Source organism: Ochotona princeps, chromosome 4 (assembly GCF_030435755.1).
Source record: "Ochotona princeps isolate mOchPri1 chromosome 4, mOchPri1.hap1, whole genome shotgun sequence".
NCBI classification, from domain to species: Eukaryota; Metazoa; Chordata; class Mammalia; order Lagomorpha; family Ochotonidae; genus Ochotona; species Ochotona princeps.
This window is the reverse complement of record NC_080835.1, coordinates 56,140,760-56,155,511: the sequence shown is the minus strand read 5'-3', so window position 1 is coordinate 56,155,511 and position 14,752 is coordinate 56,140,760. Positions and strand designations below refer to the sequence as shown.

The following is a 14,752-nucleotide window of genomic DNA, read 5'->3' as shown; positions in this document are numbered from 1 at the left end:
GCCACTCCCAGATTATGCACTCTCCAGGTGGTTCTGTGGTTTAACTTGACAGAACTAGCCCCCAGTGCCAGCTTCTGCCAGCTGAGCATCCCACTTCTGATCCAGCTCCCAGCTTGTGGCTAGGGAAAACAGTAGAGGATGGTCCAAGACCTTGGCCTCTGTACTCACTTGTGAGGCTAGGAAGAAGTTCCTGGCTCTCAGCTTTGAATCAATTCAGCTCTGTCTATTGCAGCCATTTGGGGAGTGAACTAGTGGGTCGAAGAATTCTCTCTCTATATAAAAGTCTTCATTTCAAATAAAAAGATCTTAAAAGCATATGTGTGCACATACATACACAAATACATATGTATATATAGTCAGTGCTTTTAGCATTAGTTATCTGGAATAGAGGGTATGGTCCTGTTTTAGAGGTAAGAGAAGTAAACCTAGAATGGTATGATGGCTACAGCAAGTAGTCAACAAGTTAGTAGGAAGGCATGATAAAGCTCCACTGTTGTTCCCAAAATCCAACATATTATTCTTGATCGTATTTTTTAAAAGTCCATCTGTCTTTGATAGAATTTTCTTTACATGGATCAGTGTTGTTACATAGTGGATTGGACTACCACTTGTGCTGCTGGCATCATGTATTGAAATGCTAATTCCAGTACTAGCTGTTCTGCCAATCCAGCTTTCTGTTTATATGCCTGGAAAGTTGATGGATTATGGCCCAAGAGATTTGTTTTTGGATCACTGCCACCTCCGTGGGAGATCCAGATGGAGTTCCTGGCTTTTGGTTTCAGCCTGACTCAGCTTTGGCGAGTGAAATAGTGGATGGGAAGATCCCTCCAACTCTCCTTCCTTTTGTCACTCTACCTTTCAATATATATATTTTAAAAGTACTTAATTCTCTATAGAATGACTTCGAATAATACAATAATACAGTAATAGGAACTATAGTGGATCCTGACTATTTTATTTGTCCTTTCAGCAAAAGGGTGCATCATGCATAAGAATGACAAGATTGAGTCCTCAGAGAGAAGAGAATCGAAAAAGGACAGTTCATGGGTTCAAAAATCCTTCAGCCAGAAATGCTATATCATCCTGCTTACAGGCTGCTACAGTTGTCACTGGAAATACAAACAGTGGGAGAAAGCCAAACTTGGATCATGTTGCTGTTCTCGGGTACAGAGATGGGGGATGTACTGTTTTCTGACGCGGGGAGCAGGGGACTGGTCCTTCACTCAGTGAAGGCTTGTTAGTCTCCAGGACTATAGGTTTGGGGCCTCAAGTTCTTCCAAAAAAGTAATGCACCAATTCTAGAGCCAAAGTTAGGCTTCCTGAAATGTAATTGATGTATTTATTTTCTTTCACTTCTATTCTTTTTTTCTTTATTTTGCATTTATGCATTCGGTGAACCTTGAAAAAGAGAAGTTGGTGTGCAGTTAGATATTTTTACAGGAATGTTTGCATGTTTTAATCTCTAATTCACTCTTCTTGGTGAGTTTTTCAATTGAGCTACCTATTTTTGTAAGAAACAAAAAGGCAAGTGGGAAATAATATGCCTTTATTAGTGATCAAGCTAGTGACTGATTTTTCCTGGTAAAATGTCTAATAAGGCTGGAGAAGGTATATAATCCAACCCTATTGAAGGCCTTTTTTTTTTTTCTCTAAGTCATAGGTGGGGACCCTGTGTTGGGCTGTTTGGTGTATGAGATTGGATGATGAGCACACTGAAGTGAGATGTGCATTCACTTGCTTGCACCAAGAACCTGACCAGTTTGATCTCTGATTTCCTGTGTCCGAGTTGGGAAGCATAAGAAAAGGGATGAGACATGGGAGACTGCCCCAGGGTGGGAGGAAATTTTAGTCCCCATATTTTTCCTGCCAAGTTGCTTCTGTCCTATTTACTCTGCTATTTCAGTGTTTTCCCTTTTTTAAAATTCTTATTACAGTAACTTTGGAGTTTATTCAGGGCAGGATAGATTCTTTGTTTTTAACAAGTTGAAAATTGTCCCAAACAAGTATAATTTCTGATGTTAATCAGAATCATTTAAGTTTACAATCAGATGGCAACCCAAATCTGATCTTCCCGGAGAGAGTGGCACCCATGGCATGACTGTGATTTTCAGTGATTGGGATAGCTGTGAAGCTTCAGTTTACTCCTATCTCCATAAAGAGACCAACCTTCCTGGCTCTGAGCTTACCTGGTTCTGGGTTCCACTCCCGCCCCTGCCATGTCTTAGCTGGGTCATCCTAAGTCAATTACTTTACATCTCGGTGTTTTCTTCTGCAAAATGAGGCTTATGGTACCTAACTCATACGGTTCTTTTGAGAAGTGAATTTAACAAAAATGACTTGTAAGAAGTATCATTATGCTCTTATATCTATATATGTGAAATAAATTTAATTTGTTCCGTTTATATAAATAAAAGTATATAGCACTGCCATCGACTATACCTACAATATTAGGATATATGTAAATGGCAGAATGATAGATTTACGACTGTTGATGAAAGACTATACATTGCAGTAATAAAGGGAAATAAATGGGGGAAGGGAACTTGGGGAGGTGGGAGAGGAAATCCCGGAGCCTATGGAACTGAATCATAAAATAGAATTTAAAATATAGAAAAGAAAGAGTCTTGGGAAGTCCCTAGCATTGTAGTAGAACAAAACAGCTATTTAAAATGCTTGTTCCCTTAGTCTGGTTTCTCTTTCCGCTCCTCAGTGGATAGATGAATGACTGAATGAGCTGATGAATAATGGAGAAATAAATTCATGAATGGAACACCAAACATTTGATAGGTGAAGCCTAGATGATTCAGATGATGATTGTTGAGAGCAATCTACACTCAAAGATCTCCAGCTATAACCAGTATAGGGACTGGTTATACAAGTTTCTATTCCTCAAGGTAAAAATGCCATAACATCAGACATAAGCACATAAGTGCATAATCATGGCTCCATGTGATCTAGCAAGTGAGCATGTTGAATTCAGTTGGGGTGCAGAGGAAGCAGTGGTCCCTCCAGCCTGCAGATGGTGATGTTGGGCAGCTCATGTGTCCTGAGCTTGGACAGGAATGCAGACATTACTGAGGTAACACTGAGTTCAGTGTTACCTCAATGGACAACAGTGGAGCTAACATTGAGTTCTTTTTCTTTCCAGAGAGAGCAATTCTGTTTTGTAGTACTGGTGATTTCATTTCTCTTATCTGTGCTTTTGCTGTTCGTGTGGATAGAAATCTCAAATGAATACTTCGGCCTTAATTGGTAAGCTGCTGCTTTTGTATTTTCATTTCTGTTAGAGCTCTTTGGTTTGATAGTCATGTGAATTTTACCTCAGACTGAAACCGTGTGGCATAGTAGGGAAATGGATCAAAATTAGAGTTTTCTATAGCTTGTGGGGGAGCGGCCTGAATCGGAGGCAAAGATAGGAAATGAGCCCTACTTTATACCTCAAGAAGCTAAATCTGATGGGATGCCATCAGATTACTGGAGGAATACAATAGTGACACTCAACAAAATGTAGGTGTAAAAACAAATGCAATTTTCTCAGCATCCTTTTGAAAAGATTGTCTTGTTTCTTCTGTTTCTTCTGTTGAGGCTTGCCACTGTATTTTCTATGTTTGGAGTTTTGAATTATTCATTTATAATGTTTCTATTTGATTTCTCCAGAATTTCACTACCTTTGAAGAATCTATCATCCATATCATATGGATTTCTTTAGCTCTGTTTGTTTCTTTGTGCTTTTGAGTAATCCTGTGATTATCTTCCTCCATTCATTTCAAGCATTTTATCAATCTCTGCATGTTCGCATGCTAATACTGAAGAGTTGTTTTGTTCCTTTTGGAGGGTCATAAAGTTGTCCTTGTTCCTCAGTGTTTCTGCATTTACTTTTGGGCATCTGTGAGATTTTCTTCTTGATGGTTTTTTAATTTTAAATTATGCCCCTGTGGTTTGGTAGAGTGACCACTCCTCAGTGCACGTCCAGTGGAATGTTCAGGTTCAGGCCAGGGTTCTCTGGCCAGCGCTCAAGTGTGGGGTGAGAGTCTAGAATGATACACAAGTTGAGCGTGGCAGGCCTCCTTGTTTGTGGAGGGAAGTGATCGTGACCGTGAGTGAAGCCACTGCCTCACCTCCTGCCCCCCACGTTCCTCAGCGGGGCGAGGCCACTGTTGCTAAGTCCTCACCATGCTAGTGCGTGAACTGTACAGAGATCTCCTGGGCACAAAGTCCTGCCCACTTTTGTTTCTTCTCTACTTACCCTGAAAGTTGCACATAGTAATCTTTACTCATCAGTCAAAGTTTAATGTTAATATTTAACCTTTCTCAAGGACCTTGAAACACCTTAACTTTATTTACCTCCTCTTAAACTGTATGCTATTATCATCTGATGTTTTAATCCAAAGTGTATTTTCAATCAAAAGTGATATTATTAGCTTTTTGTGTAGTTAACACTCATTTAGATTTATTATTTCCTTTTTACTACTCTTTTTTTATCATGTATCTCTGATCTTTAATCTATTATTTATAATTTCCTTTGTAAAAAAATTCCTTGTTTCCCAGTGATAAGAATCTGCTTGTAACATATTCTCAGTTTTTATTTTTGTGAAAATGACTATTAAATATTCATCCTTGAAGGATATTTTAGTTGACCACAATTTTCTAATTGCAGGTTTTTCTTTTAGTGCTTTGGATTTCTTTTTATATTATCTTGCTTTAGTTGTCCTTTTTTAAAGATTTATTTTTATTGGAAAGTCATATACAGAGAGGAGGAGAGACAGAGAGATCTTCCGTCTGCTGGTTCACTCCCTAAGTGGCTGCAACAGCCAGAGCTGAACTGATCCAAAACCAGGAACCCAGAGCCTCTTCCAGGTCTCCCGTATAGGTGTAGAGTCTCAAGGCTTTGGGCTGTTTCTTGACTTCCACAAGCACCGAGCTGGATGGAAGCAGGGCTGCCTGGAACACAAACCGATGCCCAGATGATGTCCCAGCACATGTAAGGTTAGAACTTTAGCCACTAGGCTACCGCACTGGGGCCACTTTAATTGTTTTAAGAAAACTTCTGTTGGTTCCCAGCACAGTTGGTCAATAGGCTAATCATCCGCCTGTAAGTGCTGGCATCCCATCTGGGCGCCAGTTCTTGTTCTGGCTACTCTATTTCTGATCCAGCTCCCTGCTTGTGGATTAGGAAAGCAGTGGAGGATGACCCTGAACCCTTGTTGGAAACCCAGAAGAAGCTCCTGGCTCCTGGCTTCAGAACGATTCAACTCCAGCCATTGCAGCCATTTGGAGAGTGACCCAACAGATGGAGATCTTTCTCTGTCTCTTATCTTCTCTACAATCTCCCTTTAAAATAAAAATAAATATATTTTTTAAGAAATAAAGAAAACTTCTAATTTTCTGTTCACCTTAATTCTGTTCTTTTGATTGTCAAGATTATCCTTTTTTAAATATGCCCTGTGAGTTTTCTTTTCATAATTTTTAGTAAATCTGTGATGGTTATAAGTGTAATTTTGTTTTTATTTTCTTGACGTTCTTAAAGCTCTTTTTTTAAGACTCTTTTTTTTTATTTGAAAGAGTTACGGAAAGAGAGGGAAAGAGAGAGAGAGATTAATCTATTCTCCTTCCACTGATTCATTTTCCATATGGTCACAATGGCTGGGAGCAGGCCAGGTAGAAGCCAGGAACTTCAACCAAGTAGGTGATAGCGGCCCAAGCACTTGGACCATTTTTCACTACTTTTCCCAGGCCATTAGCAGTGAGTAGAACCAGAGGTGGAGCAGCCTGTATCCATATGGGATGCTGGTGTTGCAAGTGGGGGCCTTAACCACTATACTACAATACCAGCTTCTCTTGGGCTTCATCGATCTTCTGTTTAATGCCTTTGGTGACTTGCATTGATAACTCAGCCAGGCTGGAAATTCAGTTTTCTGCCCTATGCAGTTTGTTTCAAGAGAAATTGACATAAGATTTAGAAAGCAGAGGTGGGGCCTGGCGTGATAGCGTAATGGTTAAACCCCTTGCCTTGAACGCGCCAGGATCCCATATGTGTGCCAGTTCTAATCCCAGCAGCCCCACTTCCCATCCAGCTCCCTGCTTGTGTCCTGGGAAAGCAGTTGAGGACGGCCCAAAGCTTTGGGACGCTGCACCTGCGTGGGAGACCTGGAAGAAGCTCCTGGCTTCCTGGAGCTCCTTAGCTCCAGCCGTTGTGGTCACTTGGGAGTGAATTATCGGACAGATCTTCCTCTCTGTCTCTCCTCCTCTCTGTATATCTGTCTTTCCAATAAAAATAAATAAATCTTTAAAAAAAAGAAAGAGGTGAGGCAGCAGCTGCATTTTATGCTCCGAAGAGTAGTGAAAGATAACAAGCACTTTGCGTGCATTCATGCTTTCTGACCGACAGCATCACCTTATTGTGAGGGAAGCATCTGGATCTGCAGCTCCACCTTTGCTCACATCTCTTCTTTTGTTTGGCTCTTTGAGCCTTTAACCAGGTTGTCATTTGACTTCATAACAGAGTGTTAGATTGTATAGTTTTGCATTGTCGTTAGAGGTGAAAGGTGATGAAAGTCAGTTACAGGGTTGAATTTGTCCTTATGAGTTCCAAGTCATCCTTCAAGGTAGAGGTTCTAATTTGTGTTTGCTCTCTCCAGTTGATAGCTAACTTTTCTTCCTTACTGTGAGTCTGCCTGACAGACAAGAATACCTTAATGAGTGTGGAAAGTAGAATTAGAAGATGAACTCATTATGTTGTGAAAAATTATTATCTATGCATTTTTGAAGACCCCGTATATGTGTTCTGAATGTTTCTGCACCAAATAAACTTTTATCTTCCATGAATTTTTTAAGTACCCTTGTATAGGGACTTAAAATCAAATACTACCCCATCGAGATTCCTGTTAACAATATACATAGCAGGTAGGAAATGAAAGCCAAATTAATTGGATTCCTGTCACTCATGTGCATGATTGGGGTGAAATTTAGGGTTCCTGAATTTGTTCTGGCCCAGCAATACCTGTTGCAGTCGTTGAGGCATAAACCAGCAGATAGAACATCATCTCCCCCTTGCCCTCCTTTTATACCCTTCCTTTCTTATAAAAACATACATACATACCTACTTCTATACTGAGCACCATTTCCAGAGGCAACAACCTCCTTCCCAGATTTCTCTAATTCTGATAATTGTGTAATTCATATAGTATGTATCTTATTGTTTATCACTCATAGTGGTTCTGCTGCTCTGTACCTCACAGGTATGAAATTGGATATCTCTGGCAGTTCTAGAGAAACAGATGTTTAAGAATGGTCTCTGATTAGGCCACAAGCAGGGAGTTTAGTGGGAATAAGGGCAGCTGGCATGAACCAGCAGCCATATGGGATCCCAGTGTGTGCAAGGCCAAGACTTTAGCCACTAGGCTACTGTACCAGGCCCCGTGTATCTATAGTTTTATAAATTTAATTCATTCATCTTTTGTAGGGGAAATGGTTAAGTTCTGTTATCTTAAAATGAAAAATCTAAACTATTTGACATGTAATTCCTAAACTGATTATACCATTGTTTCTCCTTAAGAAATCATTAGTAATTCATGCTGCTGCCTGCAGTGCTGGCATCCCATGTATTAGTATTGGCTCAACTGCTTTGCTTCCAGTCTAGCTCCCTGATAATCTGTTTGTGAAAGCAGCATAGTTGGTTAGAGTAATGAGGCCCCTGCAAATCACATGGGAGGCTCTTGGCTTTGCCTGGTCCAGCCGTGGATTTTTGGCCATTTGAGGAGTGAATCAGTAGATTGAAGAATCTCTCTCCCCTTTCCTCCCTCCCTCCCTCCCTTCCTCCCTTTTACTCTTATTCTCTTAGTGTGCCTTTCAAGTGAATTAAATATATATTTTTAAAATCCTGTCTTATGCTACTTTAGGAACAGAATAGTCAGTTAAGACAGCAGTTAATATGGTGGCTGTGATTACAGTTTTGGAAGACTATATATGAACATAATGAGAAGCCTATCAAAATGAAAAATAGTAGTTTGAATAATATGTGGAAATTATGGGATTTATCTTTTTTCTCTTGATGTTGCAGAATTTCTGTATTATGTGGATTTTGAGTAAGATATACTTTTTCTAAACATTTTTTAAAAAATCCTTCCAATTAAAATAAAACCCAGTTAATGTTCTCATCTGTCCATAGGATGAACTTAAAGCTCCAAGTAAATATTCCTAAAACTTCCACAGCTCTGTTTGCAAACTATCTCTCTCCTTATCTCCCTCCATTTTCTTATGCCTCAATTGGTCTGCTTGTCCTCATCATAGATGGAGATGCTGCTGATTTCTGCTCTATTTTAAGCATTGAAACACATTTTTCAGGGTCATTTTTCTAGGAACAGGAGTCTGGGTCTTCGCTTCCATAATTTTTCTGAGTTTATTTTGGATCCTGACTGCCTACACTTCATTGCTGTTGGTGAGTAATGCTTCCCATTTGTCTTTGAGTAGCCTCAGGAAGTCTTCCTTTATGCAATATAGTATCCAGTAGTTCATATTACCTGTGTCTAAGTTGAGTTGGGGTTTACATTAGCTACTTGGATTTTAGGCACAAGGAATTGGAAGTTGGACTAGTGCTTAGAGAATGTGTCTTACCAACTTTGCCCATTGAAAGGTTGGCAACACATTCTTTCTCCATTCCTCTGTTTTATGATCTATCCTATGATTCAGTCAGAATTGTCATTTTAGATGCCCACAGATTCAAATAAGCAGTCTTTATGAGCCTTATGAATTAGTTTGTTGAATACATTGTATGTGCAAATGCTAGTCCCTAGGTCAGATACAAATTACTTTTTAGCCATAGTCTTTATTTGTTAGTATGTCCCTTCCTTTGTTGCCTTACATGCTGTCAGAAAGTTGTGCAGTGTTAAAAGAATGGTAATAAAAGCCATGATAGGAAAATAATGTTGAACATAGTTTTTCAGTTCCAATTTTGCTCGTATTTAGAGAAAAAAAATCTTTCTCCAACTTCACCATTTCCTGTCCCAACTGATACCCAGCTTGATACAGAAGAAACCCTCCCCAAATCTGGTATTTGTATCATTTTGCCTTCAATAAAATATATTAATTATTATAAAAGTATAATATTGGAATAATAAAGTACTAAGTATGTGGAAATCCATAAAACATACAGGTTTTGTTTTCATTCAGAATATTTCACAGAGATAGATATGAAATGGAAACTTATAACTGTTCCTTCAGTGTTTAGAATCTAGTAGGGCAACTAGGTCTGACGCAGATGGGATGTTATAATTATCATCACAAAGTCCTAAATAAAGTTCTTGAAAGGATGTGAAAAGAAAGACATGACTGCCAACCAAAATAATGAAATAAGACTTTTCATTAGAATGGTTGTCTTAAAGAGTTACTAGATACAGATATGGGATTTGTAGAGAACATTCTGGGCTAAAGGAACACCAGGAGAAAATCTACCAGACAGAAAAAAAATGAACATTCTATAAAGAGGGAAAGATCAATTCTATTAGGATGTACAGCATAATGAAGAAAAATGGGGAAATGATTGCTGAGAAAATATGTGGAATATATTAGAATGCCAGAAAACAAGGGTGAAACATTTGACAAAAAGTAACTTTATTTTAGGAATATCATTTTGAACGTTTCATCTGGTGAGTGAGAGGGCCAGATTTGGGGCATTGGGCTGGGCTGGACATGGCCCCAATCTCCCTGGGTCTGGGGAATGCCAAACTGGACTAGACCGTAGCACTCAGTGGTACTTGTGAGATCCAGGGTGGGTATAGAAGAGACTGGGCTAGGTGTCGACTCCCACTGAACCATGTGAGATCTGTGTCTGGGCACGGACCAGGTGTGGCTGGGCTGCAACAACCAATAATAACCAGAAAGTATATGGACCAGTTGGGCAGGGACACTGTTCTTGCCAGGACAAGAGGTAGACAAAGTCAGCCTGGGTCAAGGACCAACTGGTACTTGAAATCTGCCACTCGGAGGAGACCAGGTAGAGGGGCTTGGAAAACTCCTTTGTCAGCTTGCAGGTAAGTGCAAGAATCAAGGCAAGGAACAGCCCAGGTTATAGTACTCACTGGCATATATGTGGGTAAAGTCTGGGAGAGGACTAGGCCAGGCCAGTTCATAACATCCACTTGCAGATCTGAGAACCAGGAGAGGCCAGGTTGAGCTGCAACACCAGCCAGTTCACACTGGAAATGGTATGGGGGACTGAATGGACAAGGCTAGGCTGTGGCACCAACCAGCATAGGATGGAACCGGGGGCAGGTTGGATCAAACTAGACTGAAGCACCCACTGGTGGATGCTGAGGTAAGATGAGCCATGCCAGTCTAGGGGTGCTGGGTGCTGGGCTCATGAGCCCCAGTGGTAGAGGTTCCAGTAGGGCCTGGGTCACCTTGTCCAGGTCCTTGGGCCTGTCTGTGTGGTGAGTACTGGGTCTGTGAGCCCCAGTGGTGGGGGATCCAGTAGGGCCTGAGTCACATGGTGGTTGCCTGTTCCATGAGCCCTGGGGCTGGGAGGGGGTGGGGCTGGAAGGTCGTGGGTCGTCTGACCCAAGTCCTTGGGTCCTCCTGCATGGTGGGTACTGTATCCATGAGTCCCGGGGTGGGGAGTCTAGAGGGGCCTGGGTCACCTGGCCCGGGTCTTAGGGACTGTTGGGAGCACTGCACGAGTTCCCTGCTCTAAAATAATGACTGGTTCAAGGCCAGGAGGCAGCAGGAAGACAGGAGGTCACAGGTGATGCGGATCTGCCTCCTTTCCAGGGCCTGGCCAGTCAGGTAGCACCCAGTGGACCCACGGGAATGCAGTGATGGGAGTGAGAGCTGAAATTGCTATGGCAATAAGTATAGTTATTGTTATTTTATAGGCTAGCCTGTTTTTGCAATTTTTTGGAGCATAGAAAATATAGCTGTTTTAGCCGCTTTTATAATTTTTAGCTAGAGGAATTAAGGATGCTTTTATTAAAGAAAAATGTTTTTGATTATTTTATTTATGGGGTTGCAGGGTCTATAGTTGTAGAGGGATTTAATATTTGTAATTTTTGCTTTTAGATTTATATTTTTTCCCTTGTAAACTATTTTCCCATTAAATAATCGGCAAGATGTAGAAATAGAAATGTGGTAGGAATGTACTACTGATTAGCAGGTAATCGCATGTGCCTTGGCCTTGGAGTCCTGGCTGCCGCTCCATGGCTACTGTTGAAGAATGAATAATGGCTTGCTTTGAAGAATATGAATACAGTGTTCTAAAGAATTATCCCTGAAGTGCAGACGGAATGACCGAATGTCTGTACATGCCCCCTTAGTCTTGAAGTAAAAAAATAGAACAATTAGTTGCTTGTGCAGAAGCTTGTGAGGTTTTGAGTAAATATAAAGGACAGCTTTTTCTTGGGCTGTTGTGAGAACGCACCAAATGTCAGTGTCTGTGTCTTTCTTTATCGCCGACTCCACGCACCCTTCCCGAGCTCCGAACTCTCGGCTGGAGCTGGACTCCGGCAAGGGACCACCTGCATGATGGGTTCTGGATCCATGAGTCCCAAGGGTCAGGGGTTCCATCTTGGCCTGGGTTGCCTGGCCTTGGTCCATGAGCTTACCTAGGAGAACTGGTCCACGTAGGTGTAAAGGATGGAGTGCTCGACAGCAGACCATAGTGCACATAGAGTACATAGTGGCCCATTGGAGCTTGCAGAGAACATTTGGTACCATGGCAGAGAATGGGAGAACAGAAAATGCGAGCAACTACATCAGCCAGACAATGACAGCAAATATCTGGGCAAATGGAGACTCTAAGGTCGACTGTGTCAACCAATAGACATTGGAAGTGAATTCTTATCTATAGATCAGCAAGATCAACAGCATTTTGGAACTATCACATCCACCTGGGCAGAACCCTCAGAGCATGTGCTACATTGTGACCCTGGGTTGATATCAGGTGGCCTTTCCCCATCCTCAGGTACTGGGATGGTTGGGAAGCTGGGTATGGCCTATCCCCTTATCTTTCCCTTTCCCCCAGTAATGGGAAGAAGAAACAGAAAGTTTGGAAACAATGATCACACCCACTTCTCCCTAACCCAGGATCCTTCCCACCCTGATCAACTATGTAAACATCATCTAAAATAATAATTTTAAAAAAGAGTTAAACATTTTGACAAAAAGTAACTATTTCAGAAATATCGTTTTGGAAGTTGGGTGCAAAGGATGCTATAGATAGCCAAATTGGAAACTTTCCTTTTAGTTGAAGAAGTGGAAATGAAATCAGTGTTTTGAGCCAAAATCTGGTCTCTACTATTACTTTCTTTCACAATAAGCCTGAAATGATATAGTTAGCTACTAAGTAAGGGACAAGTGCTGGTGTCCAATAAGGCAGCATAAATAACAATATGTTTTATACTTTATTCTCTTTCTCTCAGATAAATATGATGACAACAACAGTAAAAAAAAAAGAGGGAGACAAAAATTCTGTTTACAGCTGTTATACTTAGGTGACTGAGCCTCTCCTTTTTTCACAATAGAATGATAATACTTAGTAAAATGGCATTTTATCAGGCTGAATAAAGAACAAGTGGAATAATTTTGATAAAACACTTGTGCATATATCATTAATATTGCTATTTGAGGACTCCTGTTACCAGTTCCCAGCCCCAGGTTGACTCAGTGACTGGCTAGAATCAGATGCCGATTTCAGATAGACTGAATATTTACCAGTGGGATTCAGGTGTGGATCTCAGAGATTGAATATTTACCAGTGTTGACAGCAATTGCAGCATCAACGTTGAATTCTCAAGGAAAAGCTTTTCAGTGACTTGGGAAGGATATCCCGTGACCTCTGTTGTCTAAAACTCCAAGTAAAAGCAGGTGTAAAGTCCATCGTGGGGGAATGAGGTAGACAGGAACTGAAGAAGGCCATCAGTGTGGTGAATTATTATGAAATCTCATAATGTTCTTGGAGGTGCTGGTGGGAGTTACTAACAGGAGGTCATGTTTAAAGTGGCTGTGGAAGGGTCAGTGAGGTGGAGGAACGGCATGGTGAACTCCCAGAGGCTGAAAAGGGAATGTAGTACTGACTGTGAAAGAGTTTGAGCTCCAGAACAGTGATTTGGGCAGCAGCTTGGTGATTTCAAAACAACCTTGTCTTTCTTCTTTCCTTTTGCAGATAGTTGGAATTTTGCTGATTCGGGAGCAAATCAAACTCGAGATGTACTGGTGTCATAAGGTAGGAGCATGCCCATAGGAGCCCTTGGCATTCAGTTTGACACACAGAGTCACTTTGCCTTCAGTGTTCCTCAGAGAGAAGATACATACTGATACGATTGTAGCTGATTCAGTTGCACTTCTAACAGTTACACCTCATAGACTGAAGGACATAAACAGCTAAACCATAAATTTATTTATTCTTTCTTACTACGTAACTCTGTGAGCCCATTTTTTCCATCTCAAATCTTAAGATTTTTTTTTTTTTTTTTGCTTTTTCAAATCCTTATTGGTCACAAGAATGTTCTGTTTCAGTTCACTATAATGAGATAAACCACTCCCTATTAATCTTTAAACTTTCTGCTGTATTGGGTGCAATCCAAGACTAGAATCCTGCAGATGTGATGCAAGCATGGTGATCCTCTTAGCTCTCCTCCTCCTCAGCAGGTCCCTGGGAGGAAAAGGTAAGAGAAGAGCACAGCTTTACAACATGGGGCAAAAGTGTCCCATGAATTTGGGTCCAGGTAAATAAGCAGTAGTTCCTATCCTTACTTGAGTTTATCCGAACTCCTGCTGAGCATCTTGATTTCAACTATCAGTGACATCCCTGCCTGTCTTCTTGTGCTCTCGGACAGTTCTCGTTGGAATCCCCGGTTAGTACTGCTTGTTCTCCTCCATAGCAGAATCTCATCATTCCTTCAGAAATCCTTAGGCCCATTTTAATAGCTCCATCTTTCCACCTTTGAGCATGTGTAGATGATAGGCATTACAGTGGCTTTTAATGATGCCAGCACTTTTGCCACCAGTGTGTTTTCCAAAGCTCTTTGAGCCTTCCCAAAGAGGGAGGGTTTGCTTCTCAGGGGTGATAACCATTCTGGCAGCTTTTTTCCAATAAGCCTGTAGATTGTTTCTTCTATCTGATGCCAGTACATTACTGTCATCCCAGTTTCATTCAGCATGGGCTACTTCTGAGCCAATATTTCCGCTAAATACTAATTTCTGCCTGAATTCTGATATATGGAAGCCAAAATTTTTAGCATGAATACTTGTATAAATTTTTCCTAATAGAAAATTATCTTCTTATATCCTTGTCTCATTCCCTTAGAATTCATCCCCACACATACTTTATGAAATCTTTCCTGATATTAATTCTTTATAGAAGAAAATTATTTACTTAAAAGGAAGAGCTACAGAGAGAAATCTTCCATTCACTCTTTCACTCCCCAAAAAGCTGCCATGGTTAGGGGTTGGGCCAGCCCAAATCCAGGAGACATGACCCCCATCCAGGTCTTGCGCATGGCTGGCAGAGACCCAAATACTTGGGTTATTGTCTGCTGCCTTCCTTGAGTGTTAGCAAGGAGATGAAGTGGAAATAAAGCAGTCAGGGGTAAAACTGCTGCTCATAGAATTCCAGTATTACAGGAGGTATAATGCCAGCTTCACTGATATCAGTTCTCCAAGCTCGTGTCTTTTGAGCTATTTGGGGATATAATTCCAGTTACAAGTCTATAGGCAATGATAAGTGATGCAGAATATTAGAAGAATTGACATTTTGTTGAAA

The 14,752-nt window shown here is 40.9% G+C and overlaps 1 protein-coding gene across 1 annotated transcript in view; it reads left to right on the top strand.

The window, feature by feature from the left end:
- Window positions 1-984: 984 nt before the first annotated feature.
- LOC101526742 (glycerophosphodiester phosphodiesterase domain-containing protein 4-like) overlaps window positions 985-14,752 on the top strand; it is a 65,231-nt gene continuing 51,463 nt past the window's right edge. The window contains exons 1-4 of the mRNA XM_012928304.2: window positions 985-1,164; window positions 3,149-3,252; window positions 8,344-8,437; window positions 13,154-13,213. Of these exons, the coding sequence (XP_012783758.2) occupies window positions 985-1,164; window positions 3,149-3,252; window positions 8,344-8,437; window positions 13,154-13,213 (438 nt within the window). The remainder of the gene's footprint in view (window positions 1,165-3,148; window positions 3,253-8,343; window positions 8,438-13,153; window positions 13,214-14,752) is intronic.